This window comes from Battus philenor, unplaced genomic scaffold, assembly GCF_028537555.1.
Source record: "Battus philenor isolate CCGP_79_NKW_IND1 unplaced genomic scaffold, ilBatPhil1.0.hap1 SCAF_15, whole genome shotgun sequence".
NCBI lineage: Eukaryota > Metazoa > Arthropoda > Insecta > Lepidoptera > Papilionidae > Battus > Battus philenor.
Genome location: NW_027181677.1, coordinates 10,161,089 through 10,175,136, shown reverse-complemented (window position 1 = coordinate 10,175,136; position 14,048 = coordinate 10,161,089). Strand labels below are relative to the sequence as shown.

Below are 14,048 nucleotides of genomic sequence, written 5' to 3'. Positions count from 1 at the left end.
ATGTATTTGTAATCAACCTGTATATGCCAATATTAAATTAATAGGATTTGCAGTTTTCTTTATTATGATATACAATATTTCTAAAGTTTGCAACGTAATTCGATATCGTAAGAAGTATACATATGAATATATTATTTACCGTTAAAATTAAATCTGGGTTAAAAGGTAAAACAAACTTTGCGGAACATGCTATATTTAACTTCCGACAAGCTTTGCTATTAATAATTTCAGTTGACCGTTCACGTGTGCCGAATGCAATTCTGTTGTAGTAATTGTTGTTTGTAAAAATATTGACAGACAAATCAATTTTAAAATGAGCGAAAAATATGAAGTGAAATTTTCTCAAACTCTTGGCAGGTTTGTCTTTATTAACTATAATATTATTAATTAAAATATTAAAAAATGTTTTTCTTAGGCTCATTTTGATAACTGCGTCAGTCCAGCGAATAGGTGACCGTCTTCTAGCAGCTTTGCTATTTACATTTTTTTTAAAAAGACTATCTACTTTGCCGACATCTATTTACTTTCCTGGATTTTCGGAGCACCTCCGTGCAGCGTGTAATTGAGGATACTACGCAAGCATACTGCGGATAGTTAAATCCTTATTCTGAGCTCTTCGAGGATTCACGAAACAGTGCGGCGCGCTAGTGTTTTTAAACATAGAAGTTACATATACTATGACAAAATATCTATTTTTATTTAAGATACATGGCTTTTATATATTGGAACCCAAAATTATTAATATATTTCACAAATATAAATATTCAAGATTTTTTTGTTTGTTTATTAATTCGCAATATGAAGGTACCTGGTGGCTGCAAAAGATTTGAAAGCGGGCGAGACTATTCTTTGGGACAATCCATTCGTTTTGGGTCCTCATAGCGACACGGCGTTAGTATGCTACAATTGCTACCTTCCCCTGATTAGTAAATTCTCTGTCTGTAAAAACTGTGCCGTCGCCCCCGTATGTCCTGGTGATGGATGTCCTCAACAACTGACCAGTAAGTAAACTGTATCATTTGCTATTTGTACAGTTTGCAACTTAATACAAACGTGATTTTGGGTCCATTTCTTTTTTATTGCCTTTCCAAAAAGTTTTTCACATCTGATGTAAAAAGAAGTAAACTTATGATAGAGATTTTAAGGTAAATTCTGTTAATCATCATTTTAACCAAAAATTGCTGCACATAGACCTACGCCGTAGATTTTTAATAGAATCAGTTGAAAGCGAGCTGAATCAGTGTCTGTTACTGCAAATATTGTACTTTACTCTTATGCGGATATCGAAGTTGTAGTGGTTTTGAATCAAATTTCCTTTGAATTAATTGGCAAAAAACATTTCTTTTCATAATACGACTGTAACACCCTATTTAATCGAAGTTAGGCCCTCGCGGCCAGCGCCAGCCTAACTCGATCTCATGGCTAAAGATCTATGGTAGTCTTCCAATCGGGTGGAATATTTTATGGAACAGCCCAAAGTTCGCAAGCCTCAGTTCGTGTAAAGGAACTCAAGCTAATTGACTTAAGTGTTCTACTATTACAAACCTAGAGAAGATGTAAATGCCAGCACACAAATGGCTTTTGTCAATGACACAAATTTTTTTCTTGTATCGTATTCCTCACCATTGAGGACCTTTTTAAGAAACTTTGTGGCCTAGTATATTAAGCAAACTGTGCTGGACTTCGGTGGTGTGTATTGCAGCGCATGAGGCTACGGCCTCGTTTCGTCTTCCATCTACTTTTCCAGTGAATAACACTTTTTCCAAGTTTTCCCTACTTTTCCTGGCTATCTGTAACTAAAAAACTCAAAAATCTACTCAATAAACACACTCCCTACTGTTTTTCTTATAGTCATAGAAGCCTTAAATAGTGCTGCGCAGTTAGTAATTTTTGAGCCAACTTTTAACGCGGTACCTACATTAAAGAAGCGAGTATAAAGCCACTTCTTTCAGTATTTTGTGAACAAAAATTCTAGCTGTAGCGAAAGGAAAGCGCGCATATCTAACTTGCGATACAACGGTTCAGTCGGGCGATAGGATATTTCATCCTTAATAATCTCGAGTCGTTATAATCTAGTTTTGATGTAATTGTGACTAATTCGTCATTATTCGAATATTTGAAGTACTTTTCTTACTCTATTTTAGTATAAGATAACAAAATAGATTTAAGGTTTGTTTATTTATTAAATAAATGAACAATAATTAAAGAAAAAACATCTCTTGTAATAATGTATTGTACAACTTTTTCAGAATGGCACAATGAATTGGAGTGTGATTTCTTTAGAAATATCAAACTGACAAAGGGCGTTAACCCAATGACTATGGTGCAAAATGTTGGTTCTCTTTTAGTACTTAGGGTCATCTTAAAAAAAAATATTGATACGATGGCTTGGAATGAATTTATGGAACTCGAAACACATTTAAATGAGAGAAAGAATTCCATTGTTTGGGAGTACTGTGAACATACAGACAAGGTATTTGTACAAAATGTTAATATAATAAAGATTTGGTACAGTACCCGGCGATATATTGCACATCGTCCTTTGGAAAGTGACTCTACCTATGTGACGTTTTGTCAGTCGTGCGACATAGATAACGCTCTACGAAGCCGAAATTAACCGATTGTCTCTTTCCAAAGGTCGATGTGCAATATTTGTCGCGGGGTACTGTATATGAAATAAGTGCAAAATTTGGTCTGATTGGCATGACATTGCAATAATGGGAAATATGGGAATTTTTTTTATAACAAAAGTTCTTTTAATATATACTTTTTTGGTATATATTTAACCTCTTATACATCTAATTCGTATTCAAATTAAAACGCAAATTAATGCAGATTTTATTAAAATCTGAATTGTTATTTGTTTAAACATTTTTGTCCAACGACTAGCGACGTCAGTTTATTTGTCTCATACAGTACATAAATATTTATTTAAGGATTATTTTAGATATTAAATCATAAAAATACAAATAAGCTCATTATTTTACCCATCTCTACTTATACATATTTTTAAAGTTCAATAATGACCTTTATTAAATTTCAGAGAATGATTTAAAACGAAGACATAGAATCAAAATTAGCGGTATGGTTTAAGCGAAATGATAACATTGGTTTCATTATCTGTACTCATATCATACATAACACAGTGCTTCTTGCTAGTCTAATCTCTTACTTTATTTTTTAAAAATTTTGGGTATTTGCCCATGTTGATATCTAATTATATGATATAAAAGTTCACCTACTATTATCACAGCACATGACAGCTGTCTATTTCATTATTTAAAACACCTCTTTTCATGCAATGCATAAATGTATTATTTAAAAACGGTTTCTGTAAAGAATCATTTTTTCCTTCAACTCTCTTTAAACTATACTAAACAAATGTGGTTGGTTTTGTTTATTTTTTACATTGCCTGAACTTTCTCGTAACTTTCTTGATTATCTACTTCTATGATAAAATTTATTTCAGTTTATTAAATCACTCGGCTTACTAGATACGATTGAAGATGAAAGCTTTGTGCAAAAAATATGTGCGGCTGTAGATGTGAACAGCTTTGAAGTGAGAGGACCCGTGGTACCTGCGATTGGGTGTTCGGAATTACTCCGCGGAGTATATTTGAAAGCTGCATTAATGGCGCACGATTGTGTGGGTAACACACATATAGCAATAAATGATAACAACGACTTAGTATGTCATGCGAGCACTAATATACAGAAAGGAGAAACGATATTCTACAATTACACAGATCCTTTAAAGGTATCAAGATATTTTATGAAACTTGAAAATAATATGCGAATTTTAATAAATGATAAATATTGTGTAAACATGGACAAAATACTATGCACGGAGCTCAAATTCACCGACGTAGCTCGAATAATTATTGGTCTGAAGTGGCAATGAGACACATCGTTAATACAAACGACGACTAAAAGGTTCCGAAAGGTTCTTGGGTGGCGACCACGCTGGTCCACTGGTCGACGCGGCTTGGGTAAACACCTCTCTATGTGGATCAACGACATACTCAAGGACGCGTGAAATCTATGTCTGGAAGTGAATGCCTATTGGCCGACATGATGATAATGATGGACAAAAGTACTATTAACTTTGCTAATGTAGTTTTATTATAATAACATTAATCTATCAAATGAAGGTTGTCTGGTTGTGGGATTCTTCCTGGGGCCGGTAGGTCTTGAGGTAGTAATAACACGAAGTCCAAAGTAAAAATGTGTTTGTTCATTCGAGCTTCGCACGTATTTATATCGATGTAAATGAACATTTTTTTCCTTGGTAACTATCCTTTTCGATGACGTAATATTTCCCTTAGATGTTAAAACTGGAATATGATGTTTTGTATCTACTTAAACACAATTACGTATTTATGAATGAGGAAAATAATTTGTTTTATTGGCTACAGATTATTAATTTTTCATGCTTTGGTAATTATTAATTTAGTAATACAAAATCTTTTAAACATTCTTGATGTCATTTTGTAATTAACTTCATCGATATACGCTCCGCTAAGATTTCTCGGTAGATCGTGCTGAGAGGAAGTCCTGTACTTTTGTGAAAGAGTTCAAACTCAAAGTTGATTGTAAACGTGAACCTACGTCAGTTTATTATAAAATATATCAAGATTCATTGTGCACTAATATATGGTTTAAAATTTTAGGGGACCGCCATACGCCAACAGCATTTGTTAATTGGGAAATACTTTAAATGTACGTGTAAAAGATGTCAAGATATCACAGAAATGGATACCTACATGAGTTCTGCTTTATGTCCTGGGTGTAAAATAGGATATATATCTCATAGTATCGACGAAATGTGGTCATGCCATAGCTGCGATTGTAAATATGAACATTCCATCATCGGACATAAGGTTCAATGTTGTTCGGATAAACTGGCAAGCATAAGTAAGTTGAAGAGGTTTAGAAGTGATGCGCTTCGTTTATTATGCGCACCATTCCTTGAGAGGAGAAGAAGACTTATCTCGTCCCGAGATGGAGCTGCAGGCTTGGCTGTGGATGTGTGTAAACGTTCCAGTGTCCTTGTCAAATAGCAATGATAGAGAAACATCACGGGGGTTTAATCAGTAGAAATCCGTCATAACTCATTCTTGTCCCAAGAAGGGCGCGTGTACAAAATGATTGCCATTATTTAAAAGAAAATAGCTATCTTTAGTAAAGTTTTAGATTATACTTCGTGTTTAGATAAAACATTTTATTTTTACGTACTTGAAACAATTCTATGGTTTAAACATTTACATTAATATGACAAATATTTATGAAACACTAATTGAAATAAATATGAAAAGTAAGCTAAGCGCTTGTTTAGCAACTTATATTATTGTGTTAATATTATTATTCACACACATACAAAGTATATACTATTGAAGTATTTGCACTGATGGACACATGAAGCAGGAAGAGAAATTAAGTTATGGCGGTAACGTACTAGTAGCCAACATCATTATTTCAACCTTACGACATCCATTGCTGAACATGGGCTTCCCCATAAATTTCTTCAATGGTAACTCATTGAAAATGATAACAGGAAAATTAACAAAATGATAGGTATATTTTTCATGTCTCACAATCAGTAAATATTATAATAGGTTATTTGCATTGAACACACACATGAAGTAGGAAATCGATACATCCTATGTCCATTGATGTTATATATAATGTTTAAATTTAAAGTTTTTTATTTATTATGTGGGGACTCTGATTTTAGTCTTTGTAATTTTAACATGAAACTAGTAACCGAGGTTTTTTAATTAATCTACTATAATTGTTAAAATCCGCCAGATAAAAAGGATGAAAAGGAGTTAGAGGAATATATTAAAAATGTTTCTCTGGTGCTTGCTCCAAACCATTATTTACTGCTCGATGCTAAACAACGCCTTGCTGGCATTTTAAGGGATTCTATAAACCGTGAACCACGACCTACTAAAAAAATGATGAGACGTGAAATAAATTTGTGCAAGGATTTATTAAATGTCCTTGAAAAAATAAGCCCAGGTATTTGCAGAATAAAAGGTGAGAAAAAAAGTTAATTCTCCGAAGTAAAAAATGTTAAGATAGGTTAAAAAAATAAATTAAGGTGTGGTTGTACTTAGATATTTTTAAAACATTCGTGATATACTTTTTGTACTATACTTTACAATTTCAGCTATAACTTTATACGAGCTTCATGCAACGATGGTAATGTTAAGTAAGAAGCTGTTTGATGGAAGAGAAATAAATAGATCTATATATTTGGTAAGGATTATATTTAATAGTGAATTTCGTCAATATATTAAAGTAGTTTAAGTGTTTTCTAATAAACAATAATAAGTTTTTTAATAAAATAATAACCAATATTTTTTATAATAATAATAATAAGTTTTTTAATAAAATACTAATCAATATTTTTTTGTAAAAAAACGTGTATGTTATGCAAATCAAACTAATGTAATTTTACTCTTTGACAGGTGGAATTACAAGAAGCAGAAAAATATTTAAAGAAATCTTTAGAAATGCTGTTAATAGAACCTAGAAATTCACCGGAAGGCGATTTATGTGCTAAGGCTCTTGAGGAGTATAGAGTTTTGAAGTGTTCCATATCGGAAGTCTTGCTAAGAGCAACCGATGACGACAGAACATCCAAGAATGATATAAATAAAACAGCATCTTTGTCCATCGTAAATTAAATGATGTATTGTTAAATAATATATGAATGTATTAAACTAGTCTTTCGTTAAACTGTTTTGGATTATTTTTAAATAACAAACATTCACGCGCAGTATTTGTTTATGACAAGGTGGAGGCAGTGGTGTACCAAGAACTTTTGCCGCCCGGGGCGATCTCCAGTTTGCCGACCCTTCTGTTACAAGTCAATCAAATAGTGGTTTTTTATAAATTAATACACATAAATAAATTATTAAGTTATTTAATCAATATTAATTAATACACAGAGTAAATTTTTTTAGACATATGTGTATGCACTCGTAAACATATTTATATAATATCTACAGAGTAGAAAAATCGTGTATAATGCTCTCAAAATTAAAATTATTTGTAATTTCTTGTTCTATTGGCAATATTGCAGGATTTTGTGGTCTTAATTGACTCATTGTAGAACGAAGATAATTTTTTATTAACTTCAATTTTGAGAAGCTTCTTTCGCAACTACCGACACTGATTGAAATTGTTAAAAAAATTCTTAACAAAATTACAATGTTGGGAACAGAATTTTAATTTATTATTCAAGAAAGAAAATTAATATGAAATGAATATGTTGCTTTTTACAACTATAAGTAAATTTAAAAAATGCCGCCCCAAGGTAAGTGCCGCCCGGTGCGGACCGCACCCACCGCCCCCCCCTAGGTACGCCACTGGGTGGAGGAGGTTTTTATTTCTTTTCTTCCACAAATATAACATGAAACAATATACAAAGACTATAAACGATGAACTTTCAATAAAAAAATCCAGAAAAAAGGAGATTATTAAGGATAATAACCTTGACGGAGCATATCTGTTGTAAAGTAATTTTTTAAAGAGAACACAAACATGAAAAACTACTTGGTCTATCTTGAGGGAATAGTTTAAGTCGGAAGTGTTCAAAATTTTAAATGTTTGTAATTTAGAACTGTATACAAAAATCTGCTATAAATAAATACCGTCAACTGTGGCAACTATACCTTTTTTTCAACATTTTATGAAACTGTCGAAACAAGACATGAGTTATCTTTTCCATCATTGCATAATCTGTTAAACTGAACATGTTTCTACATTTAATCAGTAAAATTCTACAAAATAACTAATGGATCGATTGTTAAGTTCAAAATCATAGTTTGCGTAAAGTTAACAAGTTTTTGGCAACTTTACCCGTTGTCCAATATTTAATAATTTGAATAAATGCGTGCACTTGTGAATTAATTCTAATTTCTACTTTATGAAGTCATTCTCTTACATGTGAGTAGTAAAAGCACCTACATGGTATCGAGACTACTTTTTGTCTGTATTGATTAACTTAATGTACGGTAAAGTTGACTAAAGATTTCCTGACTCTTACGTTATTTTATGGATTAACTCAGGGCTGTCACTTTCTTTAAAAAAAATAAAAACAAAAAAATTGTATTATTTTTTATTATCTAATTAAAACTTAAATTTAAAAAATAACTAAGTATTGTTAGTAAAACTTGTTAATTAATTTAATTTTGGAAATACTCTTGAAATTATTCAACTGTTTCTTTTGCACGTGCTTTCGTTATATGTGGGGTTGACCGCAGTGTAAGTTGGTCCTTGTATCGATGTAGAAAATTTCAGATGAAAATTAATTTAATACATAAGCTGTCTTTGCAATTAAAAACGAAAAATTTGTAATCTAGCCGAATATTATCATGAATATTTATGAAAGTATATTTAAAAAGGGTTTTAAAAAACAATACTATTAACCGATTTTTTAAATAAATAATTAATATGTTTTGTACATTAAACGAATTTCCTAATTCGACAACCCTACTATTAGGTAAAGATGCCACTAATCGTGCTGTGGTATTTTGACCTAACGTTAAATATCATTACCTTTGTTCATTATTACAGAACTAGTTGTTGAAACTGTTTGCACGTTAAATACACAGTTACATGACAATATAACTATTATTATTCAATACCAAGCTCTTACCTTAAGTTCGATTTTTCTTAAAAATTTCAAAAGTTTTCGGGAGCTGCACAAACACAAATTGACCGATGCGGAGAAAAATGACAATATTTGGACTAATAGCGACGTTACCTGAGTAAAACACTTTTTGGGCTGCCAGAATTTAATCTAATCTACCAAAATGCACAAAATACAGTTCGTGTAACAAAAAATGGTTTTAAACTAATATTTGTGTCCGCGGTCGTCGTAGGTCAAGTTGCCCATATAAAGTAAGGTTGCCACAGTTGACGGTACATAAGTTAGATGGTAACATAAATTCAAGTGTCATTGTCAAAATTAAACTGTTAAAGTACAATAACGAGACGATAAGGATTTAATGTAATTTTGATTTTCATTATTATCAATTCGTAATTTGTTTAAATGCATTTGAGTAGTAGTTAGTACTGTCGAGATTGTGTTTTAAATTCTAGTAATTTTTTTTTAAAGTTTTGTCCTTTTACCTTCATAGTTCAGAACTACTTTTAAATAGTGGAGGTAGTTAATAATATTATTCTCGTTCTTGAATTAGGTATTGTTTTTAAATCTTAAAAATCATTCCAGTTCAATTATGGCGGATCGTTCATCAATATCAGCTATAGTAATATTAGCTGTGGGTATAACAGTGCATTTTTCCTTACACAAGGTAGAAGAGGGACATTTAGGTGTTTATTACAGGGTAAGCTAATGGTTTAAATCTTCAATCGTTTATAATATACATTTCTTTATTAAGTGGTGAATTTTTAAAATACGGTAATTGCAATCACAATTGAATTTCAATTTACCTATAATTATTTTCGTCTAATAGCGATGTCTTAATGATATATCCGTCACTAGCCTTAAGACGTCAACTGCGGAATATAGCTCATTCACAAAGATCTATTTTAATAGTCTATTTTCAATCTATATCTAACTTACAATTAATTTTCTTTATTATTCTCACAAACATTTTAAACTCATAATACTCACTCATATTACTAACATACATACAATAACAACTCATAAAACTTGTACTGATATGCTGGTGTAGTTATCTATCTCACCATCATGCATTATGGACACTGGTACAATACAATTTGATACAAAAGTGTACTGTGTCTGAATACTTGGTCTCTGATTATTAACTGTAAATAAAAGTTATTTTTCTGTTTCTACAATAAATTATGATGAATAATTTTGTATAATTCCAGGGAGGTGCATTACTTCCAGTAACAAGCCAACCTGGTTTCCATATGATGGTACCACTTCTAACTTCTTACAAATCCATTCAGGTATACATATAAAAAAATGATTGCAGTATATTATTTGATAGTGTTGCCGTTGTATATTCACATAAAACTGTGTTCTCAGACTACACTGCAGACTGATGAAGTGAAAAATGTACCCTGTGGCACAAGTGGAGGAGTTATGATCTATTTTGAAAGAATTGAGGTTGTCAACAAATTGGAACCAAATATGGGTATGTATTGTTATACTAATAATGTTTTGTGTTTTCAGTTTGATTAAAGTCACAGTTAATAACATGAAACTTTATTGAAAATGAGTGATAAATGATTTTTTGGCATGCAAACTTCAAATACAACAGTTTTATATTAATAATTAGATATCTGTGCAGCATATAAATGTAAAACCTTTTTTGTAATTTTCTAACATTTTTCCATTAACATTAAGAGGATCAGTGAGCTTAAGAAGGCACTTACATGTTTAGTCTAGATTTTTTTACAGTAATACTTCTCAAATTCCTTACATGAAATGCAGTGTCACTACACATCATGGTTCTGTAACCAAGATCCTAGATGATCACATTTTCAACTCATGATATATAATAATTTGTACCATATTAAAGAGTGGATTATTTTTGTTCTCAATGTTTTGAGTGCTTTGCCACACATGGGCTTTGTCTTGTCTCAATAAGCTGGTTTTCACAACAAAGGGACTCTGGACTCATTTTGAGATGGCACAGAACCTATAAGTGGCCACAGGTAGGCCAGATTGAGCATATATCATAGTTAAAACCTTATCTATTATTTTCTATTTCAGTATTAGATGTGGTACGCAACTTTACAGCAGACTATGATAAGACATTAATATTCAACAAAGTACACCATGAGCTGAACCAGTTTTGTAGTGCACACTCTCTTCATGAAGTCTACATTGATCTGTTTGACCAGATAGATGAGAACTTAAGGACAGTTAGTACCACATTTAAATTTTTAATAATATCATATTTAAAATAAGCTGTTAGAAACTTTTTTTAATATGCTTTTAATATATTATAATAGTGTACAATAGAAATATTGTTTTTTATTCAATAAAGTTAAAATTTATAAAAAAAAAATCATACTGATATGAAGTTAACAAAAGATGTTCTGTGTATTTCTACAATCATTAAACTATTAACTGTAGTTATGAATAGTATTACTGTTTTATTATTTAAAAATATGTTATCAGAGATTCTATTAAAATAATATATATTATTTTAGGCTTTGCAAAAAGATCTAAATGAAATGGCACCAGGTCTTAGAGTGCAAGCTGTACGAGTCACAAAACCAAAAATTCCTGAAGCCATCAGAAAGAATTATGAACTTATGGAGTCTGAAAAGTCTAAACTTCTTATTGCAGCTCAGCATCAGAAGGTATTAAAGTTTTTATTATGAATTTTATTAAATGTAGTCTAAATAGTCAGTCTTAGGAATTCACTAAACATGTGAACTGGGTCTATGCATTACCTTTCAGTGGGCTATTAGCTGACATGATGATTTTATGATGACAGTAGAAGCTTTAGGTTTATGAACTAGTAAAATGTTTTGAGTTGAATTTGAGATAAAATAACTTATAACTGTTATAAATAAACAGTATTAGTAAAAATCAATTATTTTCTTTTTTTCATGGCAATACTACACATATATAGAAATATTTTTTTTATTTTAGGTAGTAGAGAAGGAAGCTGAGACGGCACGACGAAAGGCAATTATTGAAGCAGAAAAGGAGGCACAAGTAGCAAAAATACAGTATGACCAAAAAATTATGGAGAAGGAATCTTTACAGAAGATAGAATTGATAGAAGACAATATACACAGAGCAAAACAACAAACTAAAGCAGAAGCAGATTACTACCATCTGCAGAAACAAGCTGAGGCAAATAAACTGCTATTGACTCGAGAATATTTAGAACTGAAGAAGTATGAAGCTCTTGCATTAAATAACAAGATCTATTTTGGTAGTGACATACCAAATATGTTTTTACAAGCGAATGTTGGTGAAAATATGTCAAAAAATGTACATGTTGAATGAGAATATTAGTTGAGTTCAAATCCTCATTTTGTGTGTAATATTTTCTGTAAAAATTATTCCTAGTCATTAAGTAAAGGATGATTTTTTTGTGGTGTCGTTTGTTTGGATAGTAGTTAGTGGTGGTTTGTTTATATGACTTTGTTTTGACACAAAAGTATACACTGATATTATTTAATAAGAGCTCTCATTGTTACAAGTAAGCTTAAATTTTTTCTCTAAAATAAATGTACATAGCTTTTTTTACAAGTGAAATAAAATTAATGTATATAAATGTGATTTTATTGAATAGTATCCTTATAAATACAATGGCATCACTTAAATTTTGTTGAATGCTGCAATGTCAACAGACTGCACAAAGTCTTCAAATTCCTGGATTTTCTCAGTCAGCAGATCCACTGACACCTTATCATCTTCAATAACACACATAATCTGTAGTTTGTTGATACCATATCCAACAGGAACCAGTTTGGAAGCACCCCACAGGAGACCATCCATTTCAATAGTGCGAACTTGATTTTCCATTTCCTTCATATCTGTTTCATCATCCCAAGGCTTAACATCAAGGATTATAGATGATTTAGCTATGAGGGCTGGTTTCTTGGCCTTCTTGTCCGCATAGGCCTTAAGACGCTCTTCACGGATTCTAGCTGCTTCAGCATCCTGTAAGTATCCATAATTTATCTTAAAACTACAAATAGAGTATGTTTAAGTGTCATTACAAAAATATTGACACATATGACAATTATTCATAATTCATAAAAGTTGTATAATAACACAGGATCCTCGTTTCTTAAGTCACCTCAGTCCAAGCTGATCTAACTTGTCTACTAGTAACAAAACAGAACAGTTAGATAATCTAACCATAATTCCCATTGTCAGTTGAAGCACCATTTGTTAATGCACAATTAGTTGAAGACCAAGATGCTTAATAAGTTAGCATAAATGAGCCCTTTACTCAAAATAAAATCAGCAGTCAACCCTTTTGCAAATAGATCTTATTTTATACATAATATATCCTAATTGTGCCAATAATGGTATATGTCCCTAATAAGTATAAAATTAATGGCTGTCAAAAATCAGAACAGACCTCTTCTTCGTCTCCAGAGCCGAAAAGATCGACGTCATCGTCATCTTCTTCGTCTTTTTTGCTGGAAGAGGATGGTGCGACTGTGGTAGATGCCCCTGCGCTAAGTGGGCTCACTCCTTCAGCGAAGCTTTTTCGTTCAGCCGCCGAATATGACGCGATTTGATTGTACCAACGCAGCGCGTGTGGAAGAGTTGCAGCCGGCGCTTTTCCTACTTGCTCGAATACTTTCACATCGGCTTGGGTTGGTGTATATCTTAAAAGAAATTATCATTTTGAGGTTTCATACTTTAAATATACACCTTTAGTGTTTTAAATATAATATGATAAACTCAAAAAAAGATCGTCACGCCTAAATATAGAGGTTACAATTTAAGGTTGACGTGGTTACTATGTAATGATAACTTTATAATATTTACCCGGATATGTAACTTTTGTCGGCCAAAAATCCATTTAATTCATTAAGACCTTGACTTGTTTTAACGTCTCCGAATGCCATTTTTTATTAAATTGTATAAAAATTTGTTCGAGCAAGTGGACACGAACGGTCAACTGGTGGAAGCGAGAGGCAAAGAGAAAGAAAGAAGTACGAAATATATATCCATAAATTTAACCAAAGACTAATTATTTTTTGTACATAACTGTTAGACAAATTATCAAATCCATGCAGCCAAAAAAATTCTTACAATTACAAACAGAGTAATTGTTCGATTCTGATGCGGATATTTTTTTTATATCAAAATGAGCTTATCAAAAATCGTACGTTAAAATAATAATGAAAAAAATTTATTGCGGAAATCCTGTTGTAAGTAACATTATTCGAATAAATAATTTCTTTATTGTTAATTCTTGTATAAGATATTAATTTTATTTTAAACAGAGTATGCATAATCAAGAAAACTATAGCAGTGAATTTACCGAGTTAGTCAGTAAAATTTTTTCATATCGGAATGTGAAGAATAGTGAGAGCTAGAAATGTTACCAGCATAT

General features: G+C 31.6%; 3 protein-coding genes across 5 annotated transcripts; 2 read left to right on the top strand and 1 right to left on the bottom strand.

The window, feature by feature from the left end:
• The first annotated feature begins 277 nt into the window (after positions 1-277).
• LOC137919011 (SET domain-containing protein SmydA-8-like) lies at positions 278-6,692 on the top strand. Its single transcript, XM_068761970.1, has 8 exons — positions 278-357; positions 805-1,001; positions 2,250-2,473; positions 3,470-3,757; positions 4,671-4,914; positions 5,809-6,039; positions 6,173-6,261; positions 6,474-6,692. The coding sequence occupies exons 1-8, from the start codon at positions 314-316 to the stop codon at positions 6,690-6,692; spliced, it is 1,536 nt and encodes a 511-aa protein (XP_068618071.1). The 5' UTR covers positions 278-313.
• Positions 6,693-7,895: 1,203 nt separating this feature from the next.
• Positions 7,896-12,232, top strand: LOC137918634 (erlin-2-like). 3 transcript variants are annotated; one of them, XM_068761468.1, is made up of 7 exons: positions 7,896-7,956; positions 9,245-9,359; positions 9,871-9,951; positions 10,031-10,139; positions 10,721-10,872; positions 11,164-11,316; positions 11,612-12,232. In XM_068761468.1, exons 1-7 carry the CDS (start codon positions 7,937-7,939, stop codon positions 11,972-11,974), a joined length of 993 nt encoding a protein of 330 aa, XP_068617569.1. In that variant the 5' UTR covers positions 7,896-7,936; the 3' UTR covers positions 11,975-12,232. The 3 variants fall into 3 exon arrangements, with proteins under 3 accessions (XP_068617569.1, XP_068617571.1, XP_068617570.1); XM_068761470.1 differs by lacking the exon at positions 7,896-7,956 and adding an exon at positions 8,982-9,022 and having other exon boundaries at positions 11,612-12,231; XM_068761469.1 differs by lacking the exon at positions 7,896-7,956 and adding an exon at positions 9,073-9,178 and having other exon boundaries at positions 11,612-12,231.
• Positions 12,232-13,647, bottom strand: eEF1beta (elongation factor 1-beta). Its single transcript, XM_068761471.1, has 3 exons — positions 13,478-13,647; positions 13,062-13,314; positions 12,232-12,634 (listed from the first exon to the last, which is right to left on the bottom strand). Exons 1-3 carry the CDS (start codon positions 13,555-13,557, stop codon positions 12,290-12,292), a joined length of 678 nt encoding a protein of 225 aa, XP_068617572.1. The 5' UTR covers positions 13,558-13,647; the 3' UTR covers positions 12,232-12,289.
• Between the last annotated feature and the right edge of the window lie 401 nt (positions 13,648-14,048).

Bases quoted from the DNA above. Each gene is read 5' to 3' on its own strand.
- LOC137919011 (XM_068761970.1), top strand. From the start codon at position 314: ATGAGCGAAAAATATGAAGTGAAATTTTCTCAAACTCTTGGCAG. The intron at 6,040-6,172 runs GTGAGAAAAAAA...TTACAATTTCAG, and splicing joins AGGTATTTGCAGAATAAAAG to CTATAACTTTATACGAGCTT. The intron at 6,262-6,473 runs GTAAGGATTATA...ACTCTTTGACAG, and splicing joins TAAATAGATCTATATATTTG to GTGGAATTACAAGAAGCAGA.
- LOC137918634 (XM_068761468.1), top strand. From the start codon at position 7,937: ATGAAGTCATTCTCTTACAT. The intron at 10,140-10,720 runs GTATGTATTGTT...TTTCTATTTCAG, and splicing joins CAAATTGGAACCAAATATGG to TATTAGATGTGGTACGCAAC. The intron at 11,317-11,611 runs GTATTAAAGTTT...TTTTTATTTTAG, and splicing joins TTGCAGCTCAGCATCAGAAG to GTAGTAGAGAAGGAAGCTGA.
- eEF1beta (XM_068761471.1), bottom strand. From the start codon at position 13,557: ATGGCATTCGGAGACGTTAAAACAAGTCAAGGTCTTAATGAATTAAAT. The intron at 13,315-13,477 runs GTAAATATTATA...ATTTCTTTTAAG, and splicing joins GACAAAAGTTACATATCCGG to ATATACACCAACCCAAGCCG. The intron at 12,635-13,061 runs GTCTGTTCTGAT...GGATACTTACAG, and splicing joins GCTCTGGAGACGAAGAAGAG to GATGCTGAAGCAGCTAGAAT.